Raw genomic sequence first — 16,684 nt, 5'->3', positions numbered from 1 at the left:
ATGAAAATCTATACATGTCTAACACATCTTCCTGAGTTAGATGGTTCTTACTTTCAGTTAAGTAGATATTTATTTATTTACTATATTTATACCCTGCTCTTCTCACCTTGAAGGGGCTCGTAGTGGCTTACAATGTCGCACCATACACAAAACAATAAACATACAATTTCAAAATTATAAACAGTTAAAACATATAAACAGATTAAAACATACAAAGTGCTGAGTCATAGTATACAAAGTGCCAGGTCATGGTTTCTATACTTTTTGGTTTTCCTATGGTCATTATTCCGTATTACTTACTCCCCGAACACCTGTGTACAAAGCCAGGTCTTTAACTTTTTCCTGATGATCAGGAGGGATGGAGCCGGTCTGATGTCACTGGGGAGGGAGTTCCATAGCTGAGGGACTACCACTGAGAAGGCCCTGTCTCTCGTCCCCACTTGTGAAGGGGGTGGGACCGAGAGCAGGACCTCCTTAGCAGATCTTAAAGCTCTAGTTGGCTCATAAAGGGAAATATGTTCGGAAAGGTAAGTTGGACCAGAACTGTTTAGGGCTTTATAGGCCAAAGCTAGCACTCTGAATTGAGTCTGGTAGCAAACTGGCAGCCAGTGGAGCTAACGTAACGGGGGGGGGGGGTGTACGCTCTCACGCTCTCTGTATATGTCTTGTCATGTATAGCTTGCATACTGGACTTACATAGGGAATATCTACACAGTATGCCCATATAAAGTCTGTATTGTAGCAAATACTTATGACAGTTTATAAGATTTAGTAATTAGAAATCTGAGCTCTGGACAATTTTATGATGTGTTTTTTCTTCCAGTGTTGCTCTTTTCTGCTTCATTTTCCTTGACCCTGCCCTCATCTACACACAAAGTTCAAAACAAAAGCAAAATACAACAAATGCCAGGTTAAGGTTTGTGCTGATATTGTTAATGGGAAAACTAGAGCATAAATGGAATATGGGGTGGATGAAAGCATACCCATACTTGGAAAATTGCTTAAGCCCTACTGCTTTCAGTGCGATTATTGTAAGTATGACAAAGACAGCAAGTCTAAGTCCTTTGGACAGACATCCAACAGAAATTAGGATGAGACAGACCTGAACTCTCTGCAATATGCCCAAAGCAGTGCATTGTGGCCAGGGAAGTGTATCACTCTCTTAAAATAAAGACATACGGTAATGTTAAGAAGCAGAAACTATATTTTATTTCCACTCCATCTAGCCATACGGTGCTTTTTATAAACAAACACTGCTTTAGAATAAGTCTACTGTGGTATCCTTTAATATATGTGTCAGACAGCAAGATTTATGGATCAGCCTCAACAGAGAGCTAATTATTACTGCAGTTCAACTGATGCTGACCTCTGGGCTCTAAAAATACTTGTCACTCAGCTATTTTGTTACTAGACAAACTTCATGAAAATATAAGTAATGTTGGTATTTTTACTGTCCTTCTTACTGGCCATAATTACAGGACATGTTTTCTTTTTCAGCTAGTAATTAAATCTTTGATGCTTGTCTTTTATGTACTACCATTTCATTTAGGCAACAAGAAGCTTTTAGAAAGCTGCTGTCTCTCCTTAGTACTTAAAAGACTTGCAGTAGCATATTTTCATGTCCCAGAAGCCTCCCTTTACCCAGCGGATGGCAGAACCCATATAATCAAAATGAACTTAAACTTTTGACCTCTATAATATCGCACAAAGAGCCTCTCATCTTGAAGCTAACTAGAAAGAAGCAAAGTACACCGAATATTCCTTTATATGTACTTGGAACTGTATATAATTTGGTCTCAACGTGATCTTCTGCGTATATCAGTCAAATGGCAAATGGGTTGGAAGTTTCCATGTCTCGTCTGCTTCAATCCCTTGCATTACTGAATGATTCCTATTTATGTATTGCTTTTTCCAAATCTATTTTGTTATTTTTTAAAAAAAATCACAACCTGCAAAGCGTATGACAAAATACTGCTTCTCAGGATTTGAATTGTCTCTGAAGACATTAGCATAATGAGGCAGGTGGCAAACACATATTAATGCATGCAAGAGTGGTTTGGGAAGACCTTTAAGCTCTTGAAGCTGAGGAAGTATTAGTATGAATGTGAATTCTGCTAGCAATGTGCCATATGTGTTCCAAATATTCATGTACTGAATAACATACAGGGTTAGTCAAAATGCATAGGCCAATAAGCCATTCAATTGAATGGCTTATTGGCCTATGCATTTTGACTAACCCTGTATATTGGATGGCACTGGGATTCTCCAGATGTATCACTTTGGACTTCACAGAATCATTGATTTGGAAGAAACCCTGTGGGCCACCAAGTCTGAGCCTTTTTCACAATGTAGGAGCTCTAGCTAGATCATCCTCAGCATATTTTCGAAGACATCCAGATAAGGAGATTCCAGTGCTGGAGGATAGCCAGAGTGCCTGAGAATCAAGGATGATGGTAGTTGTAGTTTAAAAAATTGGGAAAACATTATAGCCTTCTCAGCAGACATTACAATCACAGAAGTTACACCCAGTTAATATATAATTGATATTTACGTTCTACATACAGTTACAACAATGCATGGCTTCAAAACAGAACATGTGAGAGGAATCTAAGGAAGCTGGGTATGCTTAATTTGGTTCAAAAGGTGGTGGCAGGACTGCTGACTGATAGGTCAGCGGTTCGAATCCAGGGAGAGCGGGTTGAGCTCCCTCTATCAGCTCCAGCTCCCCATGCAGGAACATGAGAAAAGCCTCCGACAAAGATGATAAAACATCAAACATCCAGGTGTCCCCTGGGCAACGTCCTTGCAGACAGCCAATTATCTCATACCAAAAGTAACTTGCGGTTTTTCAAGTTGCTCCTGATACAAAAAAAAACTTGGAGAAAAGACTGAGCAGGGACATGATAGCCATGGTTAAATATTTTAAAAGATGTCACACTGAGCAGGGGACAAGTTTGTTCTCTACAGCTGTTGAGACTAGGACACAAAGCAATGGATTCAAATTGCAAGTTAAGGATTCCACCTAAACACTAGAAAAAACTTCCTAACAGTCAGAACTGTTCGACAATTGAATATGGTGCCTTTGTGAAGTCTCCCCTGGATGTTTTTAAGTGGAAGCTGGATGGCTATCTGTTGGGGGGCTTTGATTTTTTGTTCCTGCGTGGCAGGGGGTTCGACTGGATGGCCTGTGAGGTTTTTTCCACCTCTAAGATTCTATGAATCCACATGGAAACAAAAAAAGTGGATTACTGCATCGCATATCATTAAATGGCAGTGATGTGGATGCTTCAGCACATCCATATTCACTTTGCTACCATTTTATTGTAAGATGTGACGTTCAGGTGTCAGTAAAAACTGTGGATCTGGAGGATCCACTTGTATATGGTGAACATAAATGCAATTGTGCATGTTTACAGAATATAATGTGAGCATAAAGGTAAAGGTTTCCCCTTGACATTAAGTTTGGTCAAGTTCAACTCTGTGGGGTGGTGGTCATCCCCATTTCTAAGCCGAAGAGCCAGTGTTGTCAGTAGACAGCCCCAAGGTCATGTGGCCAGCATGACTATATGGAGCGCCATTACCTTCCCACCAGAGCTGCACATATTGATCTACACACATTTGCATGTTTTCTAACTGCTAGGTTGGCAGAAGCTGGGGCTAGCAAACCACTGACCTTCCAATTTAGCAAATTCTGCAGCTTAGTGTTTTAACCCGCTGTGCCACTGTGATATATATTGTGAGCATAACTTATATTAATTAAGACTTATGTTTGTGGGAACTGCAAACCAACAAATCAGGGAGATGCAGGGTTTATGAAGGCTGCTTTAGGGAAACTTAAGCTTTTCAATCCTTTGGTTGCTTCATCTTTGCTTTTGACATTGCACCATTAAAATAAAATGAAAAATATTAAGGCATTAAGTTCACCATATCATGAGCAATATGAACCGAAGAAACTGGCATTAGGAAGGGAATGTGTTCACTGAAGTACCCTTAAAGCTGACACTTTTTTCAGCCCTAATTGTTGAATATTTATTTTTATGATTGAATACAAATGGTTATGGTTTGTGTCTGAAACAAATAAATTTCTTTTTATCTTTGAAAGTGGCGGCTTAGTGGAAAGTGGGTGCAGTGATCAAGATCTTTATTTCAAAACATTACACCTCCAATTCAGCATTCCAGAACACATACGGCAAAAGCATTTATCATTTTAACCTAGCAAAGGTACTCCCCACTTTTAGCAACACATCTTTTCCTCAAGCATCATTTTCACCTCGATTATTAAGAATTGAGTGCCAAATAAAATATTGTACTACTTCCTAACATAACTCATTTTTTCTCTAAGACAACCATTTTTGGCTCGAATTTTGGGTTTTATGATTTATCTAACATCTGGAACATCCTTTGCCACAGCATCTCAAAACTTTTTTAAAAGAAAGGTTTAAAGCCCTTTAACATCTTAACGTCTTTTAGTCATTTCAAGTACTTCCTCTGCACTTTTGGCTCCTCTCATTCCGCTTATGATCTCATGATTCACATAGCTCAAAATATGGGAAACATATGATTCAAAAATGCCACGTCTAAGCAGCTTTATGGGTGGGAACACCACTGAAAACGTATTCTAAGAAGTTCAAAATTAATGTGTGAAACTAGACTGTAAGTATCAGAAGGTTACAGGCTTTCTGGCAAGTGAAATTCAATCATGTAAGATGTAAACTATCCCTGCAAAATACTTGTCATGATGTTATAGAGGATCTTGAGTGATTTATGAATTACGGCCTGTATTGAGAAGGCTATGTGCAAAAGAATAAGAGATTCACATGTAGGAAAAGTAAATTCTTCAACAAGCAGGATGCCCAATTAGACACATTGATTTTGCAGCTGTATGCAAAAAGGGTGTAGTTTATTTTTTTTCCTATGAAAAGGTTTCTGCCACCAAATGGTGATATAGACAAATCGGGCACAGCTACTCCCAGAAACAATAGTCCAAATTCACTTGAGCTGGAATCTTTAAACATGTTAAACAATCCATGTAGATAAAAGCAATATTTTTGTTGTAAAGCCAATGGGGAAAAATCATTTGCACAATGGCACCATAGAATGACTGGAAAAAGGTACTTGCTGCAGGTATGTTCTGCACAAAACATGAGATGTGTGATTAAAAGTTGCACTTCTTAAAGCCCATAGATGGTTGGGTTATTTTGCTGCAAACCTTCAGTGCATGCGCATTTTTAAAAGGGTGTGCACCTGTCACCAGCAATTTATGTGGAAAGCCAAGTCTAGAATGGAACTATGCTTGAACATCACTGGTTATGTAAATATGGGTTTTTCCTAAGCTTTTGTAAGAAGGTATCTTATATCTTAGAAATGGAAGACACCACATGGGCCATCTAGTCCAACCCCCTGCCATGCAGAAAAAGCACAATCAAAGCACCCTCGACAGATGGCCATGCAGCCTCTGTTTAAAAGTCTCCAAGTAAAGAGCTTCCACTTCACTCCAAGGCAGAGAATTCCACTACTGAACAGTGTAACGGATTAGCTTACTTTACAAGGTTGTTGTACAGGCAGTAAAAGGCCTGGGTTGGAAAGCTAAGGAGAGCAAGGGGGAGAAGAGATCAGACAACTTCATAGCTGGAAGTAAGTGCAATCTGATTGGTTGATGAAATTGTAGGGAGTTGCTTAGTAACCAGAGATGGGTGGAGCCAGAGAGAGGGGAAGAAGCAGCTAATGCAGCCATAGTTTAGTTCAGTTTGGAGTTGGAAGGATTAGATAGGAGCTTTGAAGTGGAGGGAACGAATGAAGAGTTTGGAAACTGTTAATTAGAAAGATACCTCTTTGAGGAAAGTAATTAGAAGCCTTCAGGGAGAAGGAGAAGTATTAGTGAGCCTCTGTAGTTTTAGAGTGCTGGTTTGGAAAGAGGATTCAAAAGGTTTTAAAACAATCTGTTTATATTCCTGTGTGTGGAACATTGTTTTTAGGAAAATCAAGATATAAAACCAATCTCTATAAAAGTAAAGCCTGACAGTTGATTGAAACCACTACACATCTTTATTGTTCAAGAACAAAATAAACAGCATATTCTTGTTTTATTTTACCTGAAGAGATTGTGTGTATTCTTGAACATTCTAGTGAAGGAGGTGGCCTATGAATCCCTATGAATCAATAAATGGTGGCAGCAAAAGAAACTTTAATAATAATAAATTGGTGGCAGCAAAGAAATATATAATATACAGTGGTGGCATCCCACAGTCCTGTCTTGTGTCGGGTGTGTGTAAGGGCCCTTGCCCTCCTCGACCTGCACTCTGACTAGTCATCTCTTATTGCAAACAGCTCTTATGGTGAGGAGGTTCTTCCTAATGTTCAGGTGGAATCTCTTTTCCTGTAATTTGAAACCATTGCTCCAAATCCTAGTCTCCAGGGCAGAAGAAAACAAGCCTGCTCCCTCTTCCTTATGACATCCTTTCACATATGCTATCACATGGCTATCATGTCTCCTCTCACCCTTCCTTTCTTGATATGCTGGTGAGACAACACTTGCCAGCCTTCCAGTCTGAGGCTTGGGCACAGCTCCACCACTGTCACAATCAAGACTGCCTCTTTTCTCTCAAAACTCCCAAATATGTCAGCAGAGTTGTTAGCTTTACAAGCACTTACAACAGTGGACTTCATAGAATTTTTTTCAGCCCAGAGCCATTTTCATATGAAGGCTTAACCTTCTCGTGTGCCGTGAAATAGTAGTGCATAGGTATGCAAAGCATTTATGCTTGAATCCAAAGACAAATCCTCTAATAAATATGAAACCGAAGCATTCTCCCTTATAAGCAAGTACCACTAAAATAAATAGGATTTACTTTTAAACATATAACCTATTTATACTGCAGAACTGAGAATTTATTTGTAGCTGAGGACAGTTAATCCCACTTATTCACATATTGTTGAACAGAAATCTGAGAGGGGGTTATGGCATATTGTTCATGTTAAAACTGGTACAAAAACTCAAGAAAAAAACAGGGAATGGAAAAATGGCTTCTCTTTTTTAAAAAAATGACACCGTTCTCTCTATGCTTTTTATATCTCAATTACTGATTAATGTCTGAGCACTTTAAAATGTTGGCTGAAATAAAACAGTAGTTTTCAAACTGTTCCAAGAAAATAATTGCCGTAATTTAACGAGGGACCCAGAGTTTATAGTTAATCTCCTTGTTGAGACTACAAGTCCCTAAATACTCCAGCCCCAGGGTTTCTGGTAATTGTTGTCCAAAAATTGCTTTTTTCTGGGAGGACCATCGCTCGGTTGTCACGCTTTGCAGACAAAAGGTTCAAGGTTCATCCCAGCCATACTCTGTTAAGGGAAAGCAGACAGTCTTACTAAGAAAGGCCTCTCTCTGCCTGAGACTTTGGAAACAATGTGTCTGGATGGACAAGATAACTGACATGGTTTAAATCAGCTTCCTAATTAAATGATTAGCAATGGCAGTCAAGAAAGGCGGCATTTTTGAACAATAGAGTACTGATGTTCCTCTCCAAATGTCAGCAACAGGGATAGAGCTGCATGACCCAAAACTCATGAAATACATAACGGAGCCTTCTTTGCAGCAGTACGTCAACTGTGGAAGACACTACCTAAGGAAGTTTGGATGGTCCCATCCTTTTAAAGCTTCCAGCTGGCAGCCAAAAAAGTGCTGTTCTGCATGGCATTAAATGTCTGAAACTGGTGCTAAGGTGCCGCTGCAAAGAAAGTCCCATTATGTGTTCCCATCAACCTAATTCTGGGATTGTTTTTAGATTGCATTTAGGGTTTTTTAGCGAGTATTTTAAAATGTGTTTTTAAAAATGTTTTTATCTTTCTGTTGTTTTAAATACTGGTAGTTTACTTTGTCATCACCTTGAGCGTCTTTCTGGGCTGGGAAGCAATAAAGAAATATAATAAACACATACATTTTTTTAAAATCAGCTTTGTCTTTGCACACATTATTACTTTACATTAAGTGCTGGGTTCAGTGACCACACCAGAATCCCTTCCCATTTGCAGAGATTCTTCACTATACAAAAACCTTATGAAAAGTTTCTGATTGAGTCTGAAAACAATGTACAGTAGACTCTCAATTAACCAGAACTCTCAAGTAACTGACAAAAAATTAGAAGAAATAATACTACATTCAGAAATCTGTTTTTATAATTCAGTAAAATAGTGTTACAGTAAGTAACGTTTGTCTTTATTTGCTTTTAATTACTGTCACTATTAATATCAAGTCAGTTTATTATATGGTATGGTGCAGTACAGTATGGTACAGTATGGAGTAGAGTCTTTATTAGGTCTATTTTTAACAGTAACCCTCAAGCAACCAGAAACTACATTACTAGCAACTACCAATCCCCATGTGCGCCTGTTAACTGAGACTCCTCTGTATGAACTATGGCACAAGTTTGTTGTTGTTGTTCATTCATTCAGTCATTTCTGACTTTTCGTGACCTCATGGACCAGTCCATGCCAGAGCTCCCTGTCAGCTGTCACCACCCCCAGCACAAGTACTTTAGGAAAATCCAGAATATGATGTTTGGAAGGGGGAATTCAAAGAATAAATATGCATGGGAGAGGTGGGATTATTTTTTGTGGGGAGAATACTTGGCTTTGTCTTTTTCAAATTGAAAATCAGTGATAGATCCACACCGTCAGATATTTCATCTAGGAGCCCTCAGTGGCACAATGGGTTAAACCCTTGTGCCGGCAGGACTGATGACTGACAGGTTGGCAGTTCGAATCCGGGGAGAGCAGGTAGAGCTCCCTCTGTCAGCTCCAACTCTTCATGCAGGAGTTGGAGCTGGAACTCTTCATGGAAAATGAACATGCAAAAATACTGTGGGACTTTCAAATCCAGACTGACAAAGTTTTGGAACACAATACACCAGACATCACGATTGTGGAAAAGCATCGCCATACCAGGTGACAGTTGCATTGAGGAAAAACAACAGGAAAAACTCAGCCGCTATCAGGACCTCAAAATCAAACTGCAAAGGCTCTGGCATAAACCAGTACATAAACCTACATCCAAAATGAGTTTTGAGCTTCTTTTTTTTGTGGATCAACTAAGCCTAATGATTACATAGGACATCCTGGAACCAGTTTGAAGTCTGGAAAGTGATTTCACAAACCACAGATACACATCAAAGGCTTTCTTTCTCACACTTTAGGGAGTTTGTGGTCTGGCTGCTGCAGTTAGAAACTAGTTTCAAACTGCATTAAATTGTCAGTGTAAATGGGGTCAATGTCTGCTAAACCACCTCCAGTTTTGCTTGCAGTAAGAACAGGTATACCTCCCTTTCTCCATCTTTTCACCTTTCAACTCTAATGCAGTTTGGGGCCCCTTCCACACAGCATCCCACGAGGATGGTAAAACATCAAACATTCAGGCATCCCCTGGGCAACGTCCTTGCAGACGGCCAATTCTTTCACACCAGAAGCAACTTGCAGTTTCTCAAGTTGCTCCTGACTTGAAGAGAAAAAAAAGCTAAACATAATTTAGTTTCTATTTGTGTTACAGTATCAACTGGCATGTGACATTCCCATTATATATAATTAGCTAGAGATATTTAAATTCTGGTATCAACAGTGAAAATCAAAACAAACTTTTATGTGCCTTGGAAACAGATGTAAGATGAAAAGAGTTTGTGTTTCAACTAATATTGCAGAAATGCTTATGTAAGTATGATTAAATTTAGAGACTTATATAAATCCCATCCCCTGCAGCAAAGAAGCAAAGAAGAAACTCTAAATACAAGGAAGAATAGGATCTAAGTTTGCAGGGAGCGAAACTTGTCATGCACATTAATAACCCAGTGATTTTTATGACTGCTCAATATATGTCCTGTCACTTGAAATACACATAAGAACAACCGAAATAGCTAACAGAACAAAACTGTAGCTATGTGGGTGGGGTACTCAAGCTTTATTCCCATGTTGTCATCTTTTTAATATTAAGGGTGAATTAAGAAGTCAGCTCCTTACTTTGAATCAGTCCTTTACCTTCAATCTGTAGAGGGACAAGATAAAGTGGGAGGAGATATAATAACTTCTCCCCTAGAATGATGTCCCAGAATGATTTCTAAATTCTTGAAAAGGATGGCATCAACTAAAATTGAAAGAAGGGGTTCACTTGACTTGCTAATTCTATACTGAAAGTGGACAACATCCATACAGATAGGAAACAATCTCTCTTCCACAGAACCTGCAGTCCTTTGTTGCAGCCAAAATTAAGTGGTGTTGTAAAGGGGTCCATGGTATTAAATACTTCTACTTTTAAGTAAGGTATATGTACCTAGTTTTAAAACAGATTAGACTGTGAATTTGCTTTGCAAAAAAGTATCTTGCCCACAAATTTTGTTTTAAAATGGAAGTGTGTTAAACTACACTGCTTTGCATCATTAACAGTGGAGAGGTGACAGTGACGGCCAGAAAAATGGGAAGGTGACCTCATGGGAACCTCATGTTCCCATACTGTTCTCTCCCTCTCTCTTCACTCTTCTGAAGCCCAGCTGGGCAATGATGTATTCCCAAGAGACTTTGGCTGTGAAATATTTAACTGGGAAGAACTGGATAACTGAGGTTGATGAAGTTGTCTCTTCTTAGTCTATGCTTTTCAATTCCAAGCACAGTTGTATTGCTTCAGAAATACAATCCATAAGAAAACAGAAGGAGAAAGTAGCAGCAGGCATTTATAAATAATCTAGGAATTTACCACGTGATTCAAGTCCCTTCCAATTAAAATAATATAGACATTGCAAGCATGAGAGCCCAAGTCACGCCACTGCTTTGGAAAATTCCACATTATTTCCTGGGCTGACTCCAAGTTGTGAATGAATCCTCCAAAAGGTGACCCTCTTTCCTGTTTTTTTATACCTACCATTCACCTCCTTAAACTTTGTTAAATTCTGCAGTTAAGTTTGTTTGCCCAGGTGACAAGACTGGGATTCTGGCCCCATGCAGAACACAATGTACAGCCAGAGAGATTCCTGGATCATATAACTGACTGCAAACCAGTAAACTGCTGAGGTTATCCTATTCCACCTTCAAGCAACTGCAGCACCAGATGTAAAAAAAAGGCCTATAAGAGGTAAAATAGCAATTTACGTCACTCTGATTCGTAGGGGGCTCCTGTCAGTGCCTACATTTGAGCAAATACCTGGATTCGCTGGATTTTGACAGTAGGTCCACAACGTTTATTTTGCATGAGAGTTTAACAACATCACATTTTCTTTAAATTTGAGTCTCTGTCTCAAAGACTTTTACTTACTGCAAGCTCCGCAGGTAAAACATCCATCATGGTAGAGATTCCCCATTGCTTGGCAAGCTTGGTTTGCACCATAGACTCCTTTGTTGCACTTCACACAGGTTCCTAAAAGAATATTTTGGAAAATGACTGGTCAAAAATAGATTCCACAAATCCAAGCAGGGAAGAAACACTACACTTTGGAATGAAAGGCTGGTCTGGAAACCAACTTAACATTAAATCGTTTGCCCATGAAAAACATAATGATTTCAGTATACTACTATTTATTAAGATAAAAATTAGAAATAGTTGGGAACAAGATACCTATTTTAGCAGGTAAAACTATTATATTTATCTGAAGTACATTCTGTGCATATCTGTCATCCCAGTACTGCAAGCGTGATTACAGACACGGCTCTTTTATGAAATATAGCTCATATGAGCAAGTAGACCATTGCAGTGAATTCATATTTTGTTCATTGTCAAAAGACCTATAATAAAATTGGTTTTTTTGTCCACTAAATTGCATGAATATTCTATGAGAAACACCTCCTAATGAGACCATAAAATGAGGATTATTACTTTTAGTATTAGGGCCCTTCCAGGCAGGCCCTATATCCCAAGATCTGATCCCAGATTTTCTATATTAAACTGGATTCTATGAGTCCGCACTGCCAGATAATCTGGGATAAACAAAAAACCTGGGATCAGATTCTGGGATACAGGGTGTGCCTGGAAGGGCCTTTAGTCTCTCATGCTCAGTCATATATATCGACATGTGAGTGTGGAGAAGAGCAAACCACTGACCACCTGCTGCAATGCACCCTGAGCCCTGCCACATGCACAATGGAGGACCTTCTTGCAGCAACACCAGAAGCACTCCAAGTGGCCAGATACTGGTCAAAGGGCATTTAATCAACTACCAAACTCGCAAATTTTGTATTTTGTCTGTTTGTTTGTTTTGTTCTGTTAGAAATGTAATACAATTGACTGGTTGCCCCGACACGACAAATAAATAAAAAAGTCATATATATAGATATAAATTATCTGTTTTAACTTTAAGGCCTGAAGCAAACTGGAATATGAGAACCCATGCACCACAGATTTTATTGACCAACTGGCTTTATTTTATACTAGCTTGAGTACCCAGTGTTGCCTGGGTTATTTGAAAAAGCCATTTTTATTTTACAAAATGCATAAAGTTGTGGATGAACTACAACTCACACCATGCCAGGTTAACCCTCAGAAATTCCATCAGTAGTTAAAGTTTGTCATGTTGGGCAAGTTTGCTCTAGATGCATCATCAGTGGGATTCAGTGTGATCTCTGGCTGCAGGATAAACTACAGCTCCCACCATGGTGGGTCAGTCCCCTCAAATCCCTCCAGTAGGTTCAGTTGGTCATGGGAGTTCTGTGTGTCATGTTTGGTCCAGATCCGTCATCGGTGGTGGTCACAGTGTCACTAGATGTAAGTGAACTTCAGCTTCCAGAAATGAAGGCCATTTCCCCCCAAACCCCTCCAGTATTTTCAATTGGTCATGCTGATTCTGTGTGCCAAGTTAGGTCAGGGCCACCATTGGTGGGGTCCAGAGTGCTCTTTGGTTGCAGGTGAACTATAATTCCCAGTACCTACAATGGCTATGGGACACTTCCAAAGTCTCAAAAATGCATGCCAAGTAGCTCCAGGCAAAAGCTAATGTATGACATCAGAACAGGTAGGATTTTTAGCTGCCAAATCCACCTCACTTGGTATCTGACATCACATAAGTCATAAAGACACAGGTAAACACACTCAAGGGCAGAAAATGGAAAACTTAAAAGAAAGTTAAAAGCATTCAGAAATAAGTTATATTGGAATTGCCAGTTAATAGGGAGATGTGTGTGTGCACTGTCATGCAAAATAAAATGCAAAACCATGGAAGCATTTAAAATGTTTTTAAGGATCTTCTTAATTTAAAAAGATGAAACAGTTGTGGCAACAGCTTTCAATTCCACTTCTGCTGAACACATGGGGATTTGTCATGTTGCACAATTAAAAGAACCACCAAGTAGCATAATCCTACACATCTGCTCAAAAGAAAGTACCGCCCTGAGTCGCCTGCGGGCTGATATGGGCGGGATATAAATAATGTAAATAAAACAAAGTAATACTGAATTCAACAGGGCTTTATATCAGATTGCGTATATGAATATACCATAGAAAATGGTATTAATTCGAGGTTGCCACACTGTTTTCTATTTTCTGAAGTTTCCGTGGCCTTAAATACAGGATATAATACTAACTGTCACACACATATATACCTGTAGCAAAATTGGATCTGTAAATTCACATACAATATTCTAGAGCAGTGGTTCTCAGCTTATGGATCCCTAGATGTTTTAGCCTACAATTCCCAGAAATCCCAGCCAGTTTACCAGCTGTTAGGATTTTTGGGAGTTGAAGCCCAAAACATGTGGGGATCCACAGGTTGAGAACCACTGCTCTAGAGTTAAAAGGAGATGTGTGTGGGATATATTTGCTTTGTTTTTCTTTAATCTGCAAAAAGATACAGCCATTTCCATGGGATAGCACTTTGCACTTTCCTTTCAAGATTGTATGTGCCTTCAAATCACTTATTTATGGCGACTTCATGGATTTCATAGAGTTTTCTTAGACAAGGAATACTCAAAGGTGGTTTTGCCAGTTCCTTCCTCTAAAATATAGCCTACAGCACCTGATATTCATATTCATCCCATCCAGGGACTAACTAGGGTTGACTTTGCTTGGCTTCCAAGATCAGATGGAATATTGAATCTTTAAGAGTATTTAAGTCTACCAACCTCTTAGGCCCCCATCTACACGGGTACAATAATCCAGTTGGAAACTGGCTCAAGGTCAGGGTCTCTACAAGACATTCACCCCAAATGCTACTTCCAACTTGCATCCAGCCAGAACCACATGTTAAAAAAAACTAACTGGAAATTTCAGATCACACCATAAAATGCACTGTAGTTGAGCATTGTATAAATAGTGCAGTGTTGCAAAGCAGAAGTAGCATTTGGAGTGCTTGTCAGGACAGGTTTAAAGCTGCAGGAGTCACACACTGAACCTGGATAAATAGCTTGGAGGTAAGATAAACAAAGCTTCCCTAGCAAGAAAAGGACAGTGTTCACATGGGAACAGCAAATTGCCTCTATTGTCTGGCTCTTCTGCAGACAATGCTTTTGCCATTGGAGCTGAGAAAAAAATTACTCCTGGATTTGGACAAATCTATATCATTGGAGGTTGTGGACTCCGTGGGAACCTGCAGGAGGTTCCATGGGGCCTTTGTAGGCATTCCAGTGCAAACCGGATCACTTTTATCCATATCCTGAATCAAAGTAAACAGCTGTGTGGACGTACTCTAACATTTTAACAGTAGTTATTCCACCAGATTTAAGAGTGCTTTCTCAAAGTATAATAATTAAGTGAGAGGATCAAGTTAGGAGCTCTGCTTGATGGGAAAAGAATCGGTTTGTTGTGTAGTGGACAAAATGCCAAGTGTGGAAAGGAAAAAAAAAGGAATTTTGGGATAGAATGAGGGCAGAAGTGGTTGCTTAGCAGAAAGCCGAAGCTCTCAAACAGTTAAGTCTGTTTAAGAACATCAGGCCCTTTAGTGCGGGAGGAAAGTGTTGGGAACTTTTCTACTAAGTGATCCTCATCAGTAACTTATTCTTGTTTGTTATTTTATTCTGAACTGGTTACTATATAACCTCATATGTTATTTAGGGTGAGGTACAATTGTTTCCCACACAATTCTGTGCACTTTTATTATTAAGTAAAATGTCTTACTCAAACCCATCTAAATTTCTTTCTATCTTGGCTTTTCTCTCTCTTTTCAGGCTTCCTATTCTGCTTTCTATCTCTTGCCTTTTTCTTATACATACAAAAATAAGATGGGTACAGAAAAGAGCAGGCTAGTTAAATACTTGATTATTTAAATAGAAGATCTGCAAAACATTCATTTATTCCTATTTTTAAACAATATGAACCAGAATATCTGCTACTCAGGGTTATCTATTTTGATTAATCAAAAGAAAAAAGCCCTCTCCTAAATCATAAGGCAGTAAGAAGTAACATCTTGAAACTGCTAGGCCATTAACTGCTAATCAAAGTGTGCCAATTGAAACATTCACACTTAGCTCCAACAGACAAGAGTCCTTTCTCACACCCTGGATATTCCACAGATATATAAACGCAATTTTCCTAGTTTCCAACAGACCTCACAACCTCTAAGGATGCCTGCTATAGATGCAGGCAAAACGTCAGGAGATAATGCTTCTGGAACATGGCTATACATCCTGAAAAACTTACAACAACCCACTGATTCCAGCTATGAAAACCTTCGACAATACATAATGTTGTTGTTTTGTATTTTTAAGCAACTTTGATTTATGATGATCCTCTCACAGCACTTTCTTGACAAGATTTATTCAGAGAAGATTTGACATTGCCTTTCTCTAAGCCTGAAAATATGTGAGTTGTCCAAGAAAATCACCGAGAAGGTTTCAGTGATTGAGTGTGGATTTGAACTCTAATCTCCTGGTGCCCTAGTGCAATGCTGTAACCACTGTATAACACTGTGTCTTAATGCAGGAAAAAGTAAATAATCCACCTGTGACTGCTGAAGGGACAGATATAGGTATACTATCAAACACGGGGAAAGAACACCTCTACTTATCTATAGCTTTCTTACAAGTCATTTGTGAAAACAACTTAAAATGTAAAACTATGATTTTTTTTTGAGACCTCATGGGCCATCCAGTCCAACCCCCTGCCAAGAAGCAGGAATATTGCATTCAAAGCACCCCTGACAGATGGCCATCCAGCCTCTGTTTAAAAGCTTCCAAAGAAGGAGCCTGCACCACACTCTGAGGCAGAGAGTTCCACTGCTGAACAGCTCTCAGTTTTCTTAATATCCAGATGGAATCTCCTTTCTTGTAGTTTGAAGTCATTGTTCCGCGTCTTACTCTCCAGGGCAGCAGAAAACAGGCTTGCTCCCTCCTCCCTATGACTTCCTCTCATGTATTTATACATGGCTATCATGTCTCCTCTTGGCCTTCTCTTCTTCAGGCTAAACATGCACAGCTCTTTAAGCTGCTCCTCATAGGGCTTTTTCTCCAGACCCTTGATCATTTTAGTCGCCCTCCACTGGACACATTCCAGCTTGTCAATATCTCTCTTCAGTTGTGGAGAACAACATATGCTTCCTCCAGAGCCAGTTAATTAAAGTCATAATTTATTTATCTCCAGCACTTGGATATTTCTCAAGGAATCAGGCACTGGGAAGAGTACCAAATCCACAGTCCTTCCCTTTTCCTGACAATTTCTGAAAATGAAAATTTGACGTGAGTCAATATCCCATGCCAGATTGCTTTTTGTAATAGTTTCCATATGGAAGA

The 16,684-nt window shown here is 39.3% G+C and overlaps 1 protein-coding gene across 2 annotated transcripts in view; it reads right to left on the bottom strand.

The window, feature by feature from the left end:
• The window catches only part of LIMD1 (LIM domain containing 1), a 51,460-nt gene that overhangs the window by 17,856 nt on the left and 16,920 nt on the right, over positions 1–16,684 (bottom strand). For both annotated transcript variants that reach the window (XM_060781785.2, XM_060781784.2), the window contains exon 3: positions 11,289–11,390. In XM_060781785.2, the coding sequence (XP_060637768.2) occupies positions 11,289–11,390 (102 nt within the window). The remainder of the gene's footprint in view (positions 1–11,288; positions 11,391–16,684) is intronic.

This window comes from Anolis sagrei, chromosome 6 (assembly GCF_037176765.1).
Source record: "Anolis sagrei isolate rAnoSag1 chromosome 6, rAnoSag1.mat, whole genome shotgun sequence".
Classification (NCBI taxonomy): domain Eukaryota; kingdom Metazoa; phylum Chordata; class Lepidosauria; order Squamata; family Dactyloidae; genus Anolis; species Anolis sagrei.
This window is presented reverse-complemented; position numbering and strand designations above follow the sequence as displayed.